Here is a 19,418-nt window from a genome sequence, read left to right on the forward strand (position 1 = left end):
ATAATAATAACAGCTTTAACTGTAGAACAAAGCAGGGATTACTTACCCTGTATGAAAACATTTGTAAATTAATCTTCAAATGGCTCTTTGAACCAGGGGAGTTTTACTTAATACATAAAACCAGGGCTTTAAAAACCAGTCTGGCTACTTAAACATTTCAAAGAATCATTTCACAAGCTTCAATTCAATATGCATTTATCAAGAGCCTACCATGTGAAAGGATTGAGGATATAAAGACAAAAACGAAACCACACCTGCCCTCAAGAAGCAGATATTCTACCACTTCTAGGTCTGTATCCCAAAGAGATCATACAAATGGGAAAAGGACCCACATGTACAAAAATATTTATAGCAGCTCTTTTTGTGGTAGCAAAGAATTGGAAATCAAGGGGATGCCCATCAATTGGGGAATGGCTGAACAAGTTGTGGTATGTGAATGTAATGGAATACTACTGTGCTACAAGAAATGGGGAAGATACGGACTTCACACCTGGAAAGACCTATGTGATATGATGCTGAGTGAAATGAGCAGAACCAGAAGAACACCATACACAGTCACGGCCACACTGATAGACTTACTTCTCAGCAATGCAAGGATCTAAGACAACTCCAAGAGACTCATGATGGAAAATGCCATCCACGTCCAGAAAAAGAGCTATGGAGTCTGAATGCAGATGGAAGCATAGTATTTGCTCTCTCTCTTTTGTTTTGTTTAGTTTTGTTTCTTCTTTCTCATGGTTTATCCCATTGGTTCTAATTCTTCTTTACAACATGACTAATGTGAAAATATGTTTAATGTGAATGTATATGTAGAGCCTATATCAGCTTGCATGCCATCTTGGGGAGGGGGGAGTGGAGGGAGGCAGAGAAAATTTAAAACTCAAAAGCTTATGGAACTGAATGTTGGAACCAAAAAATTAATTAATTAAAAGTTTAAAAAAAGAAGAAATATATATTCTACTGGAGGGAAAAAAACTTGTACATAATAAATAAATACAATGTAAATGGGGGAGGGGAGCCAAAAACTACTGACGAGTTGGGGTAACCGAAAAAGGAATAGTGTGGAATGTGGAGCTGAGCCTTTAAGGAAGCGGGCTGGGGATTCCAGAAAGAGGGAGAGGAAAAAAAAGTAAAGGGAAAATATTTCGGGTACAAAGGACAGGAGGCAGGAGATGGAACACTGAGGATAGGAAACAGCAAGTAGATCAACTGGGTTGGAATGGGGAACGTATGAGAAGAAATAAAGACCATAAACTGACAGCTGGACGAGACCTCAGAGGAAGAAAACAAGACCCAGAAACACTTGTGACTTGACCATGGTCACGGCGCTAGTATCAGAACCAGGATCTGAACCGAGGTCCTCTGACTCCAAAGCCAGAGCACTCCACTGCAGCATTGGGATCCATAATTTGGTTAGATAGTTTTATTTTAAATAAGTACATAAGAATTTATACATTTCAGGCATGAAAGGAAAAGACCAAAAATCCACTTGTACCATATCATTTTTCTTCTATAAGCAACACTTTTCTAAAACCTTATACTAATATCCAAAAGCAGAGATCTACAAAATATATGTTCTCACCCTCAACATAAGGTCCTTCTTTGGGATGCTCACGAACTCTCAAATTGTAGGTTTTTGATGACTTCCGCCTAAGTAGATCTCTCACACGTTCATTATAGATCTCAAGGTAGCTAAAAAATTGGATTTAAATTAATTTACATCTCAATATTTTTAATGCATATACATTTCAATTCTAATTGGGGAACATAATGTGAGTACAGAATGAATTTGTAATTTTCTTACCAAAAATAGCTTACATACACTCCCATGAGGATCAAAGCCACAGTAGCAGTGTAACACATTCACACTTAGAAGCCAAGGACTCACCATCTGGGGTAATTTCCCTACACCAAATACACTCATCTAATTAGTTTATATTTAGATAGTCTAGATGCTGTCTAGGCAACTCAATTAAAAAGACAAGAAGTTTTGTTTCCCTCACCTATCACAAATTAGCAGAATAGCAGACTATCTGTGAAAGGAAGCCACAGGATTTCTAAGATCAGGCTAGAGCTACATAGACAGTATCACATAAAACCAATTCAGGCAGGTTCCACCCAATTCACACACAAATTGGGTTCCAAAAGTTTTAAGTCAGGGGCTTTAAAATCTGAAAGGCATGTTCTCTGGAAATAATATTATAACGTAGGAGTCAGGTTCTCTGGCAAACCCCATAAAAGTCTATAATCGACCTAAAGGGAAATATTAAAGAACCGAACCACTCCAGGTGAGTTCCACAAACATCCCCTTTCCCCAGTGACATTTGCTCAGCTCTAAGTTAATATTATAAGGCAACTGATTGGGCGAGGGATGTATTTGTAAGGAAAGGTAGTAAGACATGGGAACACGGCATTAAGAGACTATAGGGGTTCCATGGATTCTCAGGATGAAGAGCTGTCAAATAGCAAGGATTCCCACTAGTGCTAACCCCAGGGATACATCCTAGCCATGAGCAGATTTCCTATCATTTCCTTTTTCTTCTGAAGAACCCAGAGACTGGCTTTCTCCCACCATTTTCACAGCTACCACCTATTTAAGAATTTCTTCTGCCATTCAAATGGTCAAAGAAAATGAACAGTTGACAAAAGAATTGCAAATTATTAACAACCATATTAAAGAATTCTTCAAATTACTAATAAGCAAAATTAAAACCAAAACAACCCTGAAGTTTCAACTCATACTCAGCAACTTAGCAAAGAAAATAAAAGATTGGAAAAAATGATGCTTAGGAGCTGTGAAAACTAATGTGTTGTTGTCACATCTATAAACTGATAGGACCATTTTAGAAAGTAATATGTAGTTATGCTGAGAAAATGGCTAAAATGGCTTTTTACCCTTTGATCCAAAGATGGTAAATACTCCAAGGAGTCAGTGAAAAAAAAATACAAAAATAAAAATAAATACTTAAATTATTTAGAGCAATACTTTGTAGTAGCAAAGACCTAGAAACAAATCAGATGCTCAACCATTTGGAAATGGCTAAATAAGTTGTAGTACATGAATACAACTGAACTGGGACTACAAAGAAGCAGAAGAAGACTGATATGAATTGATGCAAAGTAAAGTAAATAGAACCAGGAAAGCAATACACACAAAAGCTACAGCAATGTGAATGGAAAGAGCAACCAACATTCTAATCTTCCTAAAATGCACATCTGACCAAATCACACACACACCCCACACCCCTTCCACCACTCAATAAAGTCCAACAGTTCCTTATTACCTCCAAGATCAAATATAAAACCCTTTGTGTGCCTGTGAAAGTCCTCTGAAACCTGGCCTCTTCTGACCATTCTAGTGACATTGGCCTCCTTGCTATTCCTCAACACAACACTCGAATCTCCTGACTTTGGAGTGTTTTCACTGGTTGTCCCCTATGCCTAGGATGCTCTCCCTCCTCATTACTGACTCCTGACTTCCTTTAAGTACCAGCTAAAGTTCCACCTCGGTAAGAAATCTTTCCTTGTCCTCCTTAATCTTAATGCCTCCCCTCCAAGACTGCCTCCAATTTTATCTTGTATAGATCCTGTTAGTATAAAGTTGCTTTCATGCTATCTCCCCCATCAAACTATGAGGTCCTTGAGAGCAGACACTGTTTTTTGCTTTTCTTTGCATCCCCAGAGCTTAGCAAAAAAGTGCTTGGCCCATAGGAGGTATATAAGTAATAGCTGACTGACAAAACTGAATGCTATAAAAATTATAACGATTAAGCTCAGTCCCAAAGAAAAGATTTGAAAAGGTGCCTCTCCACCTCCTTCACAAAAGTAATGGCTGTGGAACACTGCAAACAGTGTTGGACTTTTTCTGATGTGTTGATTAGTTTTGCTAGGCTGGTTTTCTTTCCTCTTTTTTTGTTATTTAGTACAAGGAATAGCCCTTTCAGAGGAGGTTGAGGATTTATATTGAGGAATATATGTGACTTAAAAAACAAAAGTCATCAATAAAAATTCATCCAAAAGAAGAAGTTCATCTATTTCCCAGACACACTGTGGAACAAAATCTAGTCTTGCATATAGGGCCCTCCATGATTTTTCTAAGGGTTTGTGGGGACAGACCCAAGAAATAAACAGAAACAAAGTATGAAGGCTCCTTTTCTTCCTCATTTTTTTTTACTTAAACCATTAGGAAAAGCCAAAGTCACTCATTCATGTTACTACTAGGTATCTATATGTTAATGCATCTAAATTTCAGATAAATTAAGGCTATCCTGAGTGTTTCTTCTAAGAGGCTGGAGTAGTAGGTTCTTGAGAGTGAAAAATAGGGTCTCTCTAGAGTAGGAAATGAAGAGGTGGGCTAGGCTGAGCTAGACAAATGCTGAGGAGGCAAATGTTAGGGGAAAGGGAGGAGAAAGGAGCTATTTACAAGAGAATATTTACTACTATTTTCTGCCTCCTTCTTCCTGCTTTCTATGACTACCGCTGCAGTCCCAACCTGAACTGGGCCTTCAGTGTCGTAGGAAAGGGAGGAGACAATAGCAAATGGCAACAAAAGGGGAAAAAGGAGATTCCCTGTAATCATAATGCCTTCCCAGGTGAAGGTATGGTTAAAAGGGATGAAAGTGTACTTGCTAAGAAAGGGATCACCTTAATCCAGAAATCCAATCGAAACAAAACTCACCTGACTTCAGTTCGAAAAGATGCTTCATCCCATTTTGTAGTTTCATTTATACGACTAAACAAACCCTCACAAATTCGAGGTATCAAGCCAGAATCACCCTGTAATAAGAATCAAGAATTGATAAAATAATTTCTTGCAACACAAACAACCTCCAACTATGCAGGAAAAAAGGAGGTTCCCCAGCTAGTCACAGGTTCACGGGTTACAGTTCCAGCTTTAATGGTTAATTCACTCTGGGAAATGTATTTAGTCTTGGTGGGCCTCGGCTTTCTCATATATAAAATGAGTTTTACTGGATGATCTCATAGGTCTCTTCTGGCTCAAATCCTATCTGTCATTAATGGATTCAATGCTAGACTATGAATATCTATTTCAATTACAACATTAAGCACCAGATAGATACAAAGTAGAGGGCCTAGTACATATACATATGAAAAATGACACAACACAATCCCACCCCAGATGGAGTTCACAAACGTACACAAATAAGAGTACAGCAAGGTTGTTGTTCAGTAGTTCGGTCATATCCAACTCTCTGTGACCCCATGGACCATAGCACTCCAGGCCTTCTATTCTCCACTACCTCTTGAAGTCTGTCCAAGTTTATGCACATTGCTTCCATGACACTGTCTATCCATCTCATCCACTGTCATTACCTTCTCCTTTTGCCTTCAATCTTTCCCAACATCAGAGTCTTTTCCAATGAGTCCTGTATTCTCATTATGTGGCCAAAGTATTTAAGCTTCAGCTTCAGTATTTGACCTTTCAGTGAACAGCTTCAATTAAGTTCTGACTGATTTGATCTCCTTGCTGTCCAAGGGATTCTCAAAAGTCTTCTCCAGCACTACAATTCAAAAGCTTCAGTTCCGTGGTGCTCAGCTTTCCTTAGAAGCCAACTCTCACAGCATCACATTGCTACTGGAAAAACTATAGCTTTGACTATACGAGTGTTTGTCGGCAAGGTGATGTCTCTGCTTTTTGGTATGCTATCCAAACTTGCCACAGCTTTCCTTCCAAGGACCTTTTAATTTCACGGCTACAGTGGCCATCTGTAGTGATCTTTGAGCCCAAAAATATAAAATCTGACATTGCTTCCATTTCTTCGCCTTCCATTTGCCAGGAAGTGATGGGACCAGTTGTCAAGATCTTAGGTGGTTTGTGCAGGGGCGGGGGGGTGTTTTTTTAATGTCAAGCCAGCTTTTACACTCTCCTCTTTAACCCTTATCAAGAAGCTTCTTAGTTCCTTTTCACTTTCTGCCATCAGAGTGGTATCATCTGCATACTTGAGACCATTGACATTTCTCCCAGCAACCTTAATTCCAGCTTGGCATTTTGCATGAGGTATTCTGAATATAAGTTAAGTAAATAAGGTGACAAAATACAGCCTTGTCATACTCCTTTTCCAATCTTAAACCAATCAGTTGTTCCATGTTCAGTTCTGTTTCTTCTTGACTCACATACAGGTTCCTAAGGAGACAAGTAAGATGATCTGGTATTCCTATCTCTTTGAGGACTTGTCATATTTTGTTGTGATCCACACAAAGGCTTTAGTGTAGTCGATGAAGCAGGTGTTTTTGCTTTCTCCATAACCCAGAAAATGTTAGGAATTTGGTTTCTAGTTCCTCTGCCTCTTCAAAAACCACCCAGCTCTTCTGGTAATTCTTGGATCACATATTGCTGAAGCCTATATTGCAGAATCTTAAACATAACCTTGCTGGTATGTGAAATGAGCGTAACTGTTCAGTAATTTGAACATTTCTTGGCATTGTCCTTCTGATCTTTTCCAATCCAGTGGCCACTGTAGAGTTTTCCTAATTTGTTGGCATATTGAGCATAGCACCTTAATAGCACCATCTTACAGCTCAGCTGGAATTCTAAGACTTCCCCTATGCTTGTTAACAATACTTCCTAAGGCCCACTTCAGTCTCCAGGATGTCTAGTTCTAGATCAGTAACCACGCTCTTTCTAGTATAGTTCTATTGTGTATTCTTGCCACCTCTTCTTAATCTCTTCTGCTTATGTTACGTCCTTACCATTTTTTCATGCCCATTTTTGCATGAAACGTTCCCTTGATATCTCTATTTTTCTTGAAGAGAGCTCTCATCTTTCCCATTCTATTGTTTTCTTCTATTCCTTTACATTACTCATTTAAGAAAACCTTCTTATATCTCCTTACTATTCTCTGTAATTCTGCATTGGGTATATCTTCCCCTTCCTTCTTTCCTCAGCTATTTGTAAAGTCTCATCAGATAGCCACTGTGCTTTCTTGCTCTTCTTTTTCTTTGGAACGGTTTTTGTTGCTGCCTCCTATAGAATATTACAAATGTCTGTCCATAGTTCTTAAATCTATTCATCACCTCCACTTCATATTAAGAAGTGATGCTATTTAGGTCATACCTATACAGTCTGATGGTTTTCCTTACTTTCTTCCATTTAAGTTTGAATTTTGTAATAGGAAGCTCATGATCAGAGACATAGTCAACCAGATCTTGTTTTAACTAACCATACAGAGCTTTTCTACCTTTGACTGCAAAGTATAGAATCAATCTGATTTCTGTATTGACGTCTGGTGATGTCTATGTGAAGAGCTGCCTTTTGGGCTTTCGAAAAAGTGTTTGTTATGACCAGAGAGTAATCTTGACTCTGTTAATTATTACAGTGCAAGGTAGATTGTGATAAACTTAAAAACTGTAAATCTAGGCAACACTACAAGAAATAGGAAGAGAAATCACTTTCAGCTGAGAACATCAGGGAAAGCTTAATGGATAAGGTGGTACCTGAGCTGGGCTTTTAAGGAACAAAAAAATTTCAACAGACAGAGATGGCGAGGAAGCATGGCTGGAACACAGACTGCTTAAATGTACTAAGAGATGAGCATGCAATACAACATATGGGAACAACAACTGATAGAGTGTATGAAGGAGCATAGAGAGAAATAAAGCTAGAAATGTAAGCTGGAGACAGATGCAGGGAAAGAAGCTTGTAGTTAGCCACTGAGAGTTTTTGGTTAGAAGAGTCACATGGTCAGACCTCTACATCGGCATGATTATTTTGGCAGCTGTATGAGGAAGGGGAGAGACTGAAGGTAGGAATGAGTGTATCACAACAGTACAGGGCAAGAGGCAATGAGGACCTGGCAAAAATGATGTTGGTGTTACTGGAGAGTAAGAGACAGGAGAATCAGAGTGAAGCTTGAATCAATGAGACTTGGAAGCCAACTGACAGATGGACAGGGAAGATTTAAAGCCAACTCTGAAGTAAGTCCATATGACTACTTAGACGGTAGTACCTTCAACAGAAATAGCAAAACTGGAGGGAGGGTCACATGATTGGGCAGGGGGGGATGGCAGGGAGAGGAGTGAAGAGCAGAGGAGGTGACAGGACTTGAATGCAACTTTGAACAAGTTAAAGTTCCAAATGGGACATGTAGCTGGAAATGTCAAATAGGTAACTGGAAATGTGGGACTGGAGCTCAGAGGAGAGAACAGATGTGGATATAAAGACTTGGGAGTCATCTGCATAGCGGATGAATGAAACTGTTAAAAAGAGTAAGACTACCACGGCATTCAGTGCTGTAAAAGGGGCCTATGACAAAACCTTGGAGACCAGGGACACTTAGGGGGCAAGAGGAGGAGGGAAAACCTCCAAAGGAGACTGAGTTCAAGCCTCATTTTACAGTAAAAGAAACTGAGGCCCTCTCATAATTTTTTTTCTCACTACAAAGGATAAAGACCCAAGCTACCTATAATCTATTCTAATTCCAAATAAGATCTTGCTATTCATAGCCTACTTTATAAATGTCTAAGCTATCTATGTGGGAATTCATATGTAAATATCACTTTTATTGAGTTTTGAATATTAAAGCTAGAAATCTTCATTTTGATGCTCTCCAAGTAGTTATGTCAGACTCAGCTCACAAACCAACTCACTTCCATAATTCAGAGAGCTCCTAAAGTTCTACCTCCTCTCTGAACTACAGACTCCTATTATGAATAATGGGGCCAGAAGGGACCTTAGAGATCACCTAGCCCATTGTCCTCATGGTACAGAGGAGGTGAGGCCAGGGGGCCAAGGCCCCCGAGCCCCAGGTGTAGGGTCTGGAACTTCCTCAATGATTCATTGAGAATAGAGTAGTAAAGATCAAATGGAAATTCTTCAAGTTCAGTATTTACATTTTATAAACTTAACAATATCATTATCTTAGACTCCTGAGAATAAGCAGTAAAACATTTGGAGCTCCTTAATTCCGTCCATGTTTTCACATGTTACATTTTACATAGCTTTTTCCCATACATTTGCAGTAACTGCCAGTCATTTCCATTATGAGCTTCAGAAAGTAAAGGATCCAAATACCTTGTAAATCTGAAGCAGATATAGGGGTGAAAAGCGCTGTTTGCCTACAATAGACTTTTAATAGTAATGTACGAGATAGATGTAATATTTGATCTTTTTTCATCTCTATGTTTTGTGGAGTCAATTCATTAAGAACTTTCTATTAATCTCTGTGGTCCAGCCTCCCCAGACTTTTTATCAAATAGATTTACTGGATTTATATAATGCCTCTCTTCCAAGGAAATAAGATTTTTTAAATGAGTCTTTTCCAATCTGAAAAATGTAAAAATGTTTTTAAAAGAACAAAGTCGAATAGATTTTATTTAAAATGGTTGGCAAATGAGCAACATAAATTACTTTTAAGCCCAGAGTACTTTTTTGATAAGATTATAAAGACTTTTTAAGAAAGAAAACAGGCTAGGACTTGCATCCATTATTCATATTTATGCACTTAAAACTATCTCTAATTCAACATCTCTCCAAGGAAATTTAGTCCAACTTATTACATGGTCTTATCCTATCACTATGGAATGATCAGAACATAAAAACCAAATTAATGCAGATCAAGGAGATAGAACAGAAGAGTATCAGTCCTAAGAGTGAAGTAATTACAAATAAATTTTGTTTCCACACAATATAAATAACGTACAGTATTTCCCATCATAGTGTAAGACTTCCCTGATCCGGTTTGCCCATAGGCAAAAACACAAGCATTATAACCTTCAAATGCAGATTGTAAGACATCAGTGCCAAGTTTTGTGAAAACCTGAAAGAAAAAGGAAAAAACATAATAATTACAGATCACAAAAACACATATTATAATACTTTTGAATAACTATAAACCACCATGGTACAAATTATGACAAAACATGTATCCTTGATTTTGATCAAAAATAAGTGTTTATACTAAAACAGGTTAAAGTAGAATTCCTCAAATGTAAATAAGGGGTATTTTAAAGGATAACAATTTACCATTTCAGATCGACATAAATTTGTTTAAATTTAATTTTGCTAACTTTCTCAAACTAAATATTGAAAGTCTAATGGTATGGCATCCAGAAATTATAGCCCAACCCTATCATTGAATGGTCCAGTTACCTACCTATAAAAATAAGTCAATTATCTCTCAAAGTTATCATTGAGTTTATCGAATGGTTGTACATGAGTAATGCTTTAATGACTAAGCTCAGCAGTGTTAGGTTCCATATGGTAACCTAAGGTTATAGCAGTTATAGTAGAGTGCCAAGTTGCATAGATCTAGCTAGGCCATGGGCACAGACTCCATTAGCCTAACTGAAGGGGAAGTGTTACTGAGATATTCCAAAATATCAAGTTCTGCTACATAACAAGAACACTTGCTCATTCAGACTTAAGCCTAAGGCAAAACTCCCTATGGGTATAAGGACTCTCAACTGCTTTAAGAGTTGGGGGCTTTAGGAAGCTGCCTCCATTGCAATAAAACCGTGCATAAACCATTAAGAAATCCCCCCCAACTCTAAACAGCAAAGGCAGAAAACTGAGCTTCCAAAACAAAGTGACTGAAGATTGCTGTAAGGAGACAGCTGTAAGGATCTATTGGGTTAGAGGGGAGTGGGCAAGGATAAAGAGGGGAATACTGAAGATCTATAAATATTTTATCATTCTTTCAGAATCTTCAAAAAGAACAAATTTCTCTTACCACATTTCAATGCATCAAGAAAACAAATCTATTAAAAGAACAAATACAGAATGGCTCTGAACTCAGATTTACCAAAAGTATAGTTCTAAGGAACTAAAGACTGCCCATGGGTGAAAATATCTCCCAAGCATCCCCTCCATGGTATGGAGTGGTGACAAGGTTTGGGGTGCTGGGAGCCAGAGAAAGCCAAGGCAGAGTAGCCTGAAACAAATTCACACACTCAAGCCATCTTTCAGTCAAGAGGCAATTTAGTGTAAAGCCAATAGAAGCAAGCTAAGTTCCTTTCAAGAACTTGTAACCTAATGGGGATGTATCTAGAGCTTATATAGAAAAGAGGCATGGAAAGAAATGCCAGGGATACTAATTAAGTAATCTAGGGGTCCAGGTGTCTTGGGAGCAGATGTCAGTGATCTACGGATAGGAAAATATAGGGAGTCTGTGGAGATAACTTTGTTGATACCAGACATTGAGGGAATTGTCAGATGCGTGGACCTTGGGGATTTGGCATGAGGGAGAGAACTTGGGCCAGCCAGGGACAAAAATCCTTGGGCCAGGCACCCCTGTGTCTGTCCTTTATCTAAGGAATTACAGGGTCAGGCCTGCATGTGTACTGCAAGAAGGGAACATTTTCTCACAAGGGGCAGGGAGCTAGGTTACTTAGACATGGTCTTAGGGCTTTTTGGGGTCCAGGTCCCACCAACCCATCAGTGAGGGGCAGTGAAGAAAGGAAATTTCATGAAGTAGAGAACTCTCCATTGTGCAATTAACAAAGGCTAAGAGCATCTGGCATTTTGGCTACCTGGAAGCCCATCCCTTACTCTTGGTTAGAATCATGGAATTTCTCTGTGGGGAAAAAAGGTTGGAGACCATCTAGTCAACTTGTTATATGGATTTTTCTCCCATGAGAATTTAATCAGTTTAGGGACCTCTTGGTGTGGAAGCTCCCTCTACCACCCATCTCTGTAATTTAAAGTCTTAAAACACTGGGAGACCTTGAAGCCATTTGCTTGTGATTGTACAGCTTGAATGTATCAGAGACAAGAGCTGGATGCAGGTCTGGCTGGCTCCAAACTTGGCCTACTCTCCATTATACATGCTAGAGGGTACTACTTACTCTCTTAAAGCACAATGCCCCATTCCTTTACTTTACTCCACTTCTATCAATAGAGGAAAAACATGTCCAAAGCAATCAGATATTCTTTTTTTAAAAATTCTGTTTTGCAATTAAACAAAAGGTATGAGCATTTTTTTCTGACATTTCTGTCTAGGAGCCCAGGTCCTACCAATGGATATTATTGAAGCACAGAGAGATTAAGTAATTTGTCCAAGGTTACACAGACATTACACAGACAGGACTCGAATGCACCATGCTTAACACATAGCAGGCACTTAATAAATGTTTGCTGACTGATTGTATAATATCCCATGGATCAGCATTTGTCTCATACAAATGGGAAATGGAAGGCCCATGAAACTATGGATTTAGTCTAAAAGCTAAGAACAACAGCCATTCTTTACAAGAGTAAAACAATGAAGAGGCCAACTTGCTTCTGCTTAGCTGCCTGCTGATAAGTCTCCCTTCTCATGGCATTTTCACAATGTTAATATGAAAACCAATTTTTTAAAACTTTGACAATATGTAAAGATGAACAAAAGAGACCTGACCATAGCACAAAATTATAGGTTTAAGTCATCAATAATCAAGAGTCCAGAAATAATAGTATCTACATAGCACTTCTAAGATGTGCATATGCTATACGTGTTATATTATCTATTCTTCATGACGCTGTGAGATAGGTGCTATGGTTATCCCCATTTTACAGATGAGGAAATGAAGACTGACAAAAATTAAATGACTTGCTCCCAGTCACAAAGCTAGTAAGAGATATGAGGGAGCATTCAAACTCAGGCTTTCTTGTCAGCAAATCCAGTGGTGAAAACCATTATGTCACCTAGCTGCCTCAACAGCAATAGCTAAGCTTAAGTAAATGGACATTAGTAGTGTGATTAGTGGCTAGAGTAGTAGGCTTAAAGGCAGAAAGCCCTATGGCCAACCCAACCCATGCTTCTCACTCATCCTAGCTTTGTGATGTTGAGGAAAATATCATTTCATACTTTGTGCTTTGGGTAACTTCCTAAAACTTTGCTAGTAAGTCATGGACAGGGAATTCCCAAACGCTGAAGAAATCTTTTGCATACTCATGTATGTAAATTAGAAGATTGGCAATATAAAAATAACTTGTACAATATGAAAATAAACACACTTGGATTTTAGAAATCATACCATTTCTTGAGAAACATAATTTGGACTTTTAGAATCAGCAGAAAAAAAGGAAAAGTCATAGGTAAAGGTTTTGGTACGTTCTCTCCCCGTATCTCCAGTCCCTCCCTCTGGAATCTAGAAAGGAAAAAAAAATAATAATAATAAACACTGCCATTTGACATGTAAAGCACTCCAGAAACACGAACAATCTTCTTGGAAGTACCACTTTTCTACTCAAAAACTTCTAGTGTTTTCCATTTTCTAAAGAAGTCTTTACTCTTTGCCCTGGCATTCATTACCACACACAGTCTTGCCTGAACTTACATCTCTAGTCATTTTCTGCTGCACCTCTACATAAACACTATGATTTAAACAAGCTGGATTTTCCCACTGTTCTGCAAACAGAACTTCTATTTTCCCATTCCCACACCTTTGCTTGTGCCCTACCCACTACTTTGAACACACATCACCCTCCATATCTACTTGTCATAATATTACCCACCTTGCAGGGCCTAGATCATCTCTAATATCCCTTCCATTACTAAAATGTAATGATTCCAAGGTCCCACTTAAATGTTACTGCCTTTATGAAGCCTTAGAAGAAAGTAGGGTACGCAGCTGAATTTAGAATCAAAGACTTGGGTTCAAATCCCAGCTTTGCCACCAATGTGACTTTGGGCAAGTCCTTAATTTCTGTGGGCCACAGTTCCTCAACCATCAAATGAAGAGACCAGACTAGATGTGTTACAACATCCCATTCAGGATCCCATGAACACCCCTGATTTCCCCAACCAAAAGTCATCACTTCCACTTCTGTACAACTACAGCATTTTGTTTGTATTTAATCAAGTAACACTTGCTATAGCCTCTCTTATATTATTACAACATCTCTATTAAATATAAATTTCTTAAGGACAGGGACTATGTCTCATACATCTTTGTATTCTCCAACTGATCTGCCAAATATCTTAATCATAATGAGCACTTAATAAATTCTTACTGAACAAACAATGTATTTTCCTACACATTTTTTGTGGTGGAAAAATCCTCCCATAAAAGTATTAAGAATCTCGACATCTTTGGCAGATCAATGAAAGAGATGATTTAAAGAAATCACATGCATAAAGAAAGGGAAAAGGTATAAAACAGAACTATTTGAGACACTTTTTAGACATTAAATATCTTGTGAGTTTCAGTCCCTTTCAATTAATAAATGTGTATTCATTCATTTAGCTATTCAACATTTACCTTTAGTGAGGCACTATGCTATGTATTATGAAGGATACAAATGTATAATAAATCTTGGTTCCTACAACTGATGTTTACAATCTTGTTGGAAAAAAACACAAGCATATAAGAAAATGTGATCCTGACCACTCACTGACTGTCAGATGACCTGGGTTCAAATCCTGCCTTTGATACATGTTAGCTATATGACCTGGGACAACTCCCTGGGCTTCAATTTCTTCATTTGTAAAATAAGTAAGTTAGACTAGGTGTTCTGTGAGGTCCCTTGCAACTCAAGATTTATGCTCTTATGGTCCTATGATTCTAAATAGAGTGTACGAACTATTCCTATGAAAGAAGTAGTAACATAACATATGTGTATGTAGAAATCACTGTCAGACAGGATTTGGACAGTTTGGGGCAGAAAAAGATCTATAAAATAAAATATAAACATTTAAATACCACTGGGAACAATGTAGAATCTTGCCTCCCTTGTTTGGGAAGAATTCAATGTTAATTGACAAAGAAATATACTTTTTTCAATACTAGAGAAACATGGGTATAAAAAACAGTTTCAAGAGCATCAAAGAGATGAAGGACTATTTAGAATACTTCAGAGCTACAAGCATGATGGGTAACAGTTAATTTGCACACAACTAGGGGAGACACGATGGATAAAACTTGGGGCTAGTGCCAGGAAGACGAGCTCTGTGATCCTGGGCAAATCACATAATTTCTGTTTGCCTCAGTTTCCTCACCTGTAAAATAATAGTAAATACCTCTGGGGTGATAAGGTGATTGAAGATCTTTCCCACCCATTCAACAGGTCTCTGGTGGGGCCAGTTAAGAGAGGCAGGCCCATACCTTTGTGATGCCAATCAGTGATTAAAGATCTTTCCCATGATCTTTTGTCTATTGGGCATGAAGCCCTCCGGCCCTAAAAAGAACACGTACACCCAGAAGGCAGCTATTGAGAACCGAGAATTCAGAAGTCAGAAAAGGAGCCAGACTTCAGAATTCAGCCCAATGAGAAGGAGTAAGAACTCTGAGTCCACAGACCTGTGGAAGAGAGTTGTGAGGGGAGAGTAGAGACCAAAGAGCTGCAGACCAGAGGACTGAGCGGGGAGAGGACACAGGCAAGCAAACAGTTAGGATTCGTGAGTGATTGTTTATGGGAAGGCCCCAGTAGGGGGGAAGGTTACAGGATGACTTGGCTCTTTGCTGTAATACTGCGTTTCAATCTCCTTGTTGCTACGTAGACAAGGGCTTACCGGTTCCGGAATACAATTACTGCTATATCGAATTGGAATTACTGGTTCTGGGATCTGATTCTTTGGTGCCCAAATAAATGTTATACTTCTTCTGCCTTCTACCTAGAGAGTTTTTCCTACTTTGCAATTCTGAATCATACAGGCATGTTCGCGGTCATCCTCCAGGTCATGAATCTTGCCTTACTGATATAACTTCCCACAGAAATTTCAAGGATCAAGTGAGACAACATTTGTGCTAGCACGTAGTATTTAATAAGTGCTTATTTCCTTCTTTATAACTACAGAGGGCAAAACTAAAAAATGGAAAATTCCATAAACTTTTGGAGAGCAGCATGATTTTTAAAGGACTAGCCATACGAGGGAGGAAATTTGGAGAGTTATGAGATTTTTAGGTAAAAAGCCAGTGCGCAGACATCAAGAGAGTCTCATTTAAGCCAATGAGGGTTTAGGAGACAGTTCATAAAAGAACTTGACAAAGAAACCTGAGGAGAAGAATTGAGGACACAGCAGGTAGGAAGGGACAAGGAAAGAAATAAGCATTTATTTATAAAACACCTACTATGTGCCAGCCATTGTGCTAACCACTTTTTATAAGCACCACTCCAAAAATAAATAAATAAATGGTTGATCCTCACAACAAGCCCATTTTACAGCTGAGGAAACTGAGGCAAACAAAGGTTAAGGTTCACACAGCTAACAAGCATCTGACCTTGCATTTGAACTCAGACGTTCCTGACTCAAGGCCCAGCACTGAGCCACAAGCTACTTTTCAGGTGGGATGAAAAGCTGATCTGTTGGATCTGTGGAAGCTAGAGAGCCATCAGCTGCTAAAGGCTTCAGCTAAGTGACTCCTGACTGGACAAAGGGACAGTTAGTATCATTGGCCAGGAAATCCACTGCCTGTTACTGCCCTTGAGCAGCACCTGGTGAGCTGACAGAGGGGAAGTTTCTCATAAAGGTCTATTGCTCTCTACTGCCATCTCTGGCTTGAGAAGGAAACCAGAGAGGGATCTTGGAGCTGTGAGGCTCAGAGTTCCATCTTGATTGGACAATGCAACCTCAAGATGAGTTAATCAATAACAATAAAGCCATTACTCTAAGCTCAAGTGCTTCCCTGATTCCTTAAGTGTGTGCCTACTCTGCTCTATAGACACAATGCACCGGAAGACTATAATACAGGTTTATACTGTATTTTACCACTGATGCAAGTGCATTAGTAGGAAAATGTTTCATTACTGGGAGTGGCTAATGGATAGAAAACACACTGATTTGGGGCTCAAGAGCTAGAGTGGTGAATAGGGCAAGTATGTTTCCCTTCCAGTAAGCTATTCCCTAGTACCCTGAAAGAGTTTGAATATAACCAAATATTGGTGGTCCATCTCTGGAAACAGACTTGCCAAGCTTAGGGAAGGTAGGAGTGACTGAGCCAAGCCAGTGAAACAGTGGGGGTGCTGACACATCCAGGTGAAAAGTGTGAGGCCTCTACACACTGTGGATTTTAACTATAACCCATTTTAGTGTAAATGTCACATCTGCTACATCACAAATGATACAGTACAATACTATATGAAGACAGGTGGCTGTGGGATGTCAAAGAGTACTTCATAGAAAATGTGAGATTGGACCTGGGACTTAAATAATGAATATATTTATATAAGTAAAAGGCTGGAGGGGCTAGGTTGGAGAAGACGGAAAGGAAAGGCATTTTAGGCCAAAGAACTGGTATGGACAAAGAGACAACTTTTGTTCAGATACAATTACAGCAAAACTTGTTGGTCTGGTATCAAATGACTCAAAAGCTTTGAAGATGAAAGCATTCTCTGGCTAAAGGGATAGGGCTACACTACTTTGAAATGCAAAGTGTTTGGTCTCTTGAGCTGTGAACTAATCTGAACTTCTTTTTCTGAAATCAATCAAGACCAGAAAAAGACTACAGTTTGCCAATAGGGCTGGCCTTATGAACACACATCTACAAAGTCACAATGGAAAAGTGCTGAAATTACAAACAAATCTTTTCCATCCTTCCTGGAACATTTCCTTATATGCTGGGTGAACGTCAGCATTAAAGGTTTTCATTCTTAAATGATAGGTTTCTAAACTTCTTCCTAGTGAACCTCCTTTTCCAACTGACTAAACTAGAGCCTAAAATCACGATCTGAAATTACACTGCTTGTAAGACCCCTTTCCTAAACAGGTATAGTTTATGGGATATTCTGAACCAGTCAAGGCTCACCATATAGCACAAATAATACAAGTGCATGCTTGATCTGCCAACTTTCAGATAGTGATTTAAGCTGCTAAGAGGGCCCATATTTGTTAATCTAGTTTCCAAACCAACGATGGAAACTGAAAGAAGATGAAAAGAAAGGAAGGGAAGGACAAAACTGCTTTTCTATCCCCTCAGAGTACAGTTTGGGTCAAAACTAGATGTTAAAGTGACTTGAGATGGCTGAACTGAAAACAGAAAGCTGAGCTGGGGAATGGTAGAAAACAGCTCTCAGACCAGATATTAAGACAGAAATAAAAGAATTTTTCCACATGAAGCAAAATAAAGTCTACTGAACTCAGAAGAGAAACAAAGAACTTGCCTTTAAGTTTGTGATGGTAGTTTTGTTTTTTTCCATGTGAACAATAAACTTGGCCTCCAAATCCTTTTCCCTGCAAAGAGAAACATAATCCAATATGTTAATAAAGAACTTTATACACACTTACTGCAAATAGAGGTGTCATTTACTTTTAAATTAGCATATAAAGTTATTTCACAAAGCCATTTAAACTGATAATTACTGATAATTCTTTCTAGTGTAGAGGTAAACTTTTAACTTTCAGGAAAGTTCATCTGGATCTGATTCTCAAGCTCTTTTGCTGACCCAAAAAATCCAAGAAGAAGCCTACATTAGGGATAATGCTCTCTGGACACAACAGCCAGTCTTCTGGATATCTACCAAGAATGAGAATGTCCAAAATGGAAGGGAGCTCACCTTCACCTTCAGGGAGCCAATCAGTAGCTGAACAAGAATTTCCACTGTAAGCCAAAGAGCCACGTGCCTGAACCTCACCATAAGAGATGAACCCAGTACTCTTGAGGCAGTACTCTGAGTACTCTGGAATACCTCTAACTCTTTGGTGTTTTCCTTGATGATCAGTCTAAATCTGTAATTTCCATTCAGAATTTCCACCTGGTTCTCCTCTCTGAAACCAAGCAGATCAAGTCCAAGACCTCTTCAACATAAGAGTCCTTCACAAACGAAACTCTTAAGTTTTCTCTTCTTGAGGCTGAATATCTCAGGTTCCTTTAACCAAAGCTTATATAGACCTGCAGTCAGGAAGACGTGAGTTCAAATACTTTCTCAGCCTTACTACCTTTGTGATCTGGGGCAAATCACCTTACTTTTCAAAAATTCAGTTTCCTCATCTATAAAATGAGGGTAAATACCAGCTTCCTTACAAAGTTATTGTAAGGCTCAAGTGAGATAACATGTGTAAAGCACTTTGAAATCTTAAAGCAATTTATTTAGATGCTACCTCTCTATATGGCCTAATCTCAAGGCTCAACATGACCTCAGTTGTCCTCTTTTTCCAGCTTATCAATGTCCTTCCTCAAATCTGGCACCTCCAACTAAGCCCAGCATTCTCTATGGATTCTGATGAGGGCTGAGCACACAGCAGGACTATCACTTTCTTGGTCCTAGACTCTGTGCCTCTCATTGTAACCTAAGATCACATGAGCTTTTTTGGATGCCATATCACACTCTTGTTCATGCTGAGCTTTCAGTATATTAAACTCCCCCGATCTTTTTCAGACTAACTACTATTGAGACACATTTTTAACCCATTAGAAGCAGGTAGGTGACACAGTGGATAGAGTACTACACCTGGAGTCAGGAAAACCCAAATTCAAATCCAACCTCTTAACACTTAATAGCTGGGTGAACTTAGGCAGGTCACTTAACCTCTATCTGCCCCAGT

The 19,418-nt window shown here is 38.8% G+C and overlaps 1 protein-coding gene across 4 annotated transcripts in view; it reads right to left on the minus strand.

Annotated features, from left to right (window-relative positions):
* Nucleotides 1-19,418, minus strand: part of KIF16B (kinesin family member 16B) — a 385,946-nt gene that overhangs the window by 331,093 nt on the left and 35,435 nt on the right. For all 4 annotated transcript variants that reach the window (XM_036749261.1, XM_036749260.1, XM_036749262.1 and 1 more), the window contains exons 2-6: nucleotides 18,038-18,107; nucleotides 12,973-13,086; nucleotides 9,660-9,776; nucleotides 4,679-4,776; nucleotides 1,583-1,692 (exon numbers count right to left, since the gene is read on the minus strand). In XM_036749261.1, the coding sequence (XP_036605156.1) occupies nucleotides 1,583-1,692; nucleotides 4,679-4,776; nucleotides 9,660-9,776; nucleotides 12,973-13,086; nucleotides 18,038-18,107 (509 nt within the window). The remainder of the gene's footprint in view (nucleotides 1-1,582; nucleotides 1,693-4,678; nucleotides 4,777-9,659; nucleotides 9,777-12,972; nucleotides 13,087-18,037; nucleotides 18,108-19,418) is intronic.

The sequence above is a fragment of the Trichosurus vulpecula genome, chromosome 3 (genome assembly GCF_011100635.1).
Source record: "Trichosurus vulpecula isolate mTriVul1 chromosome 3, mTriVul1.pri, whole genome shotgun sequence".
In the NCBI taxonomy this organism is placed as follows: domain Eukaryota; kingdom Metazoa; phylum Chordata; class Mammalia; order Diprotodontia; family Phalangeridae; genus Trichosurus; species Trichosurus vulpecula.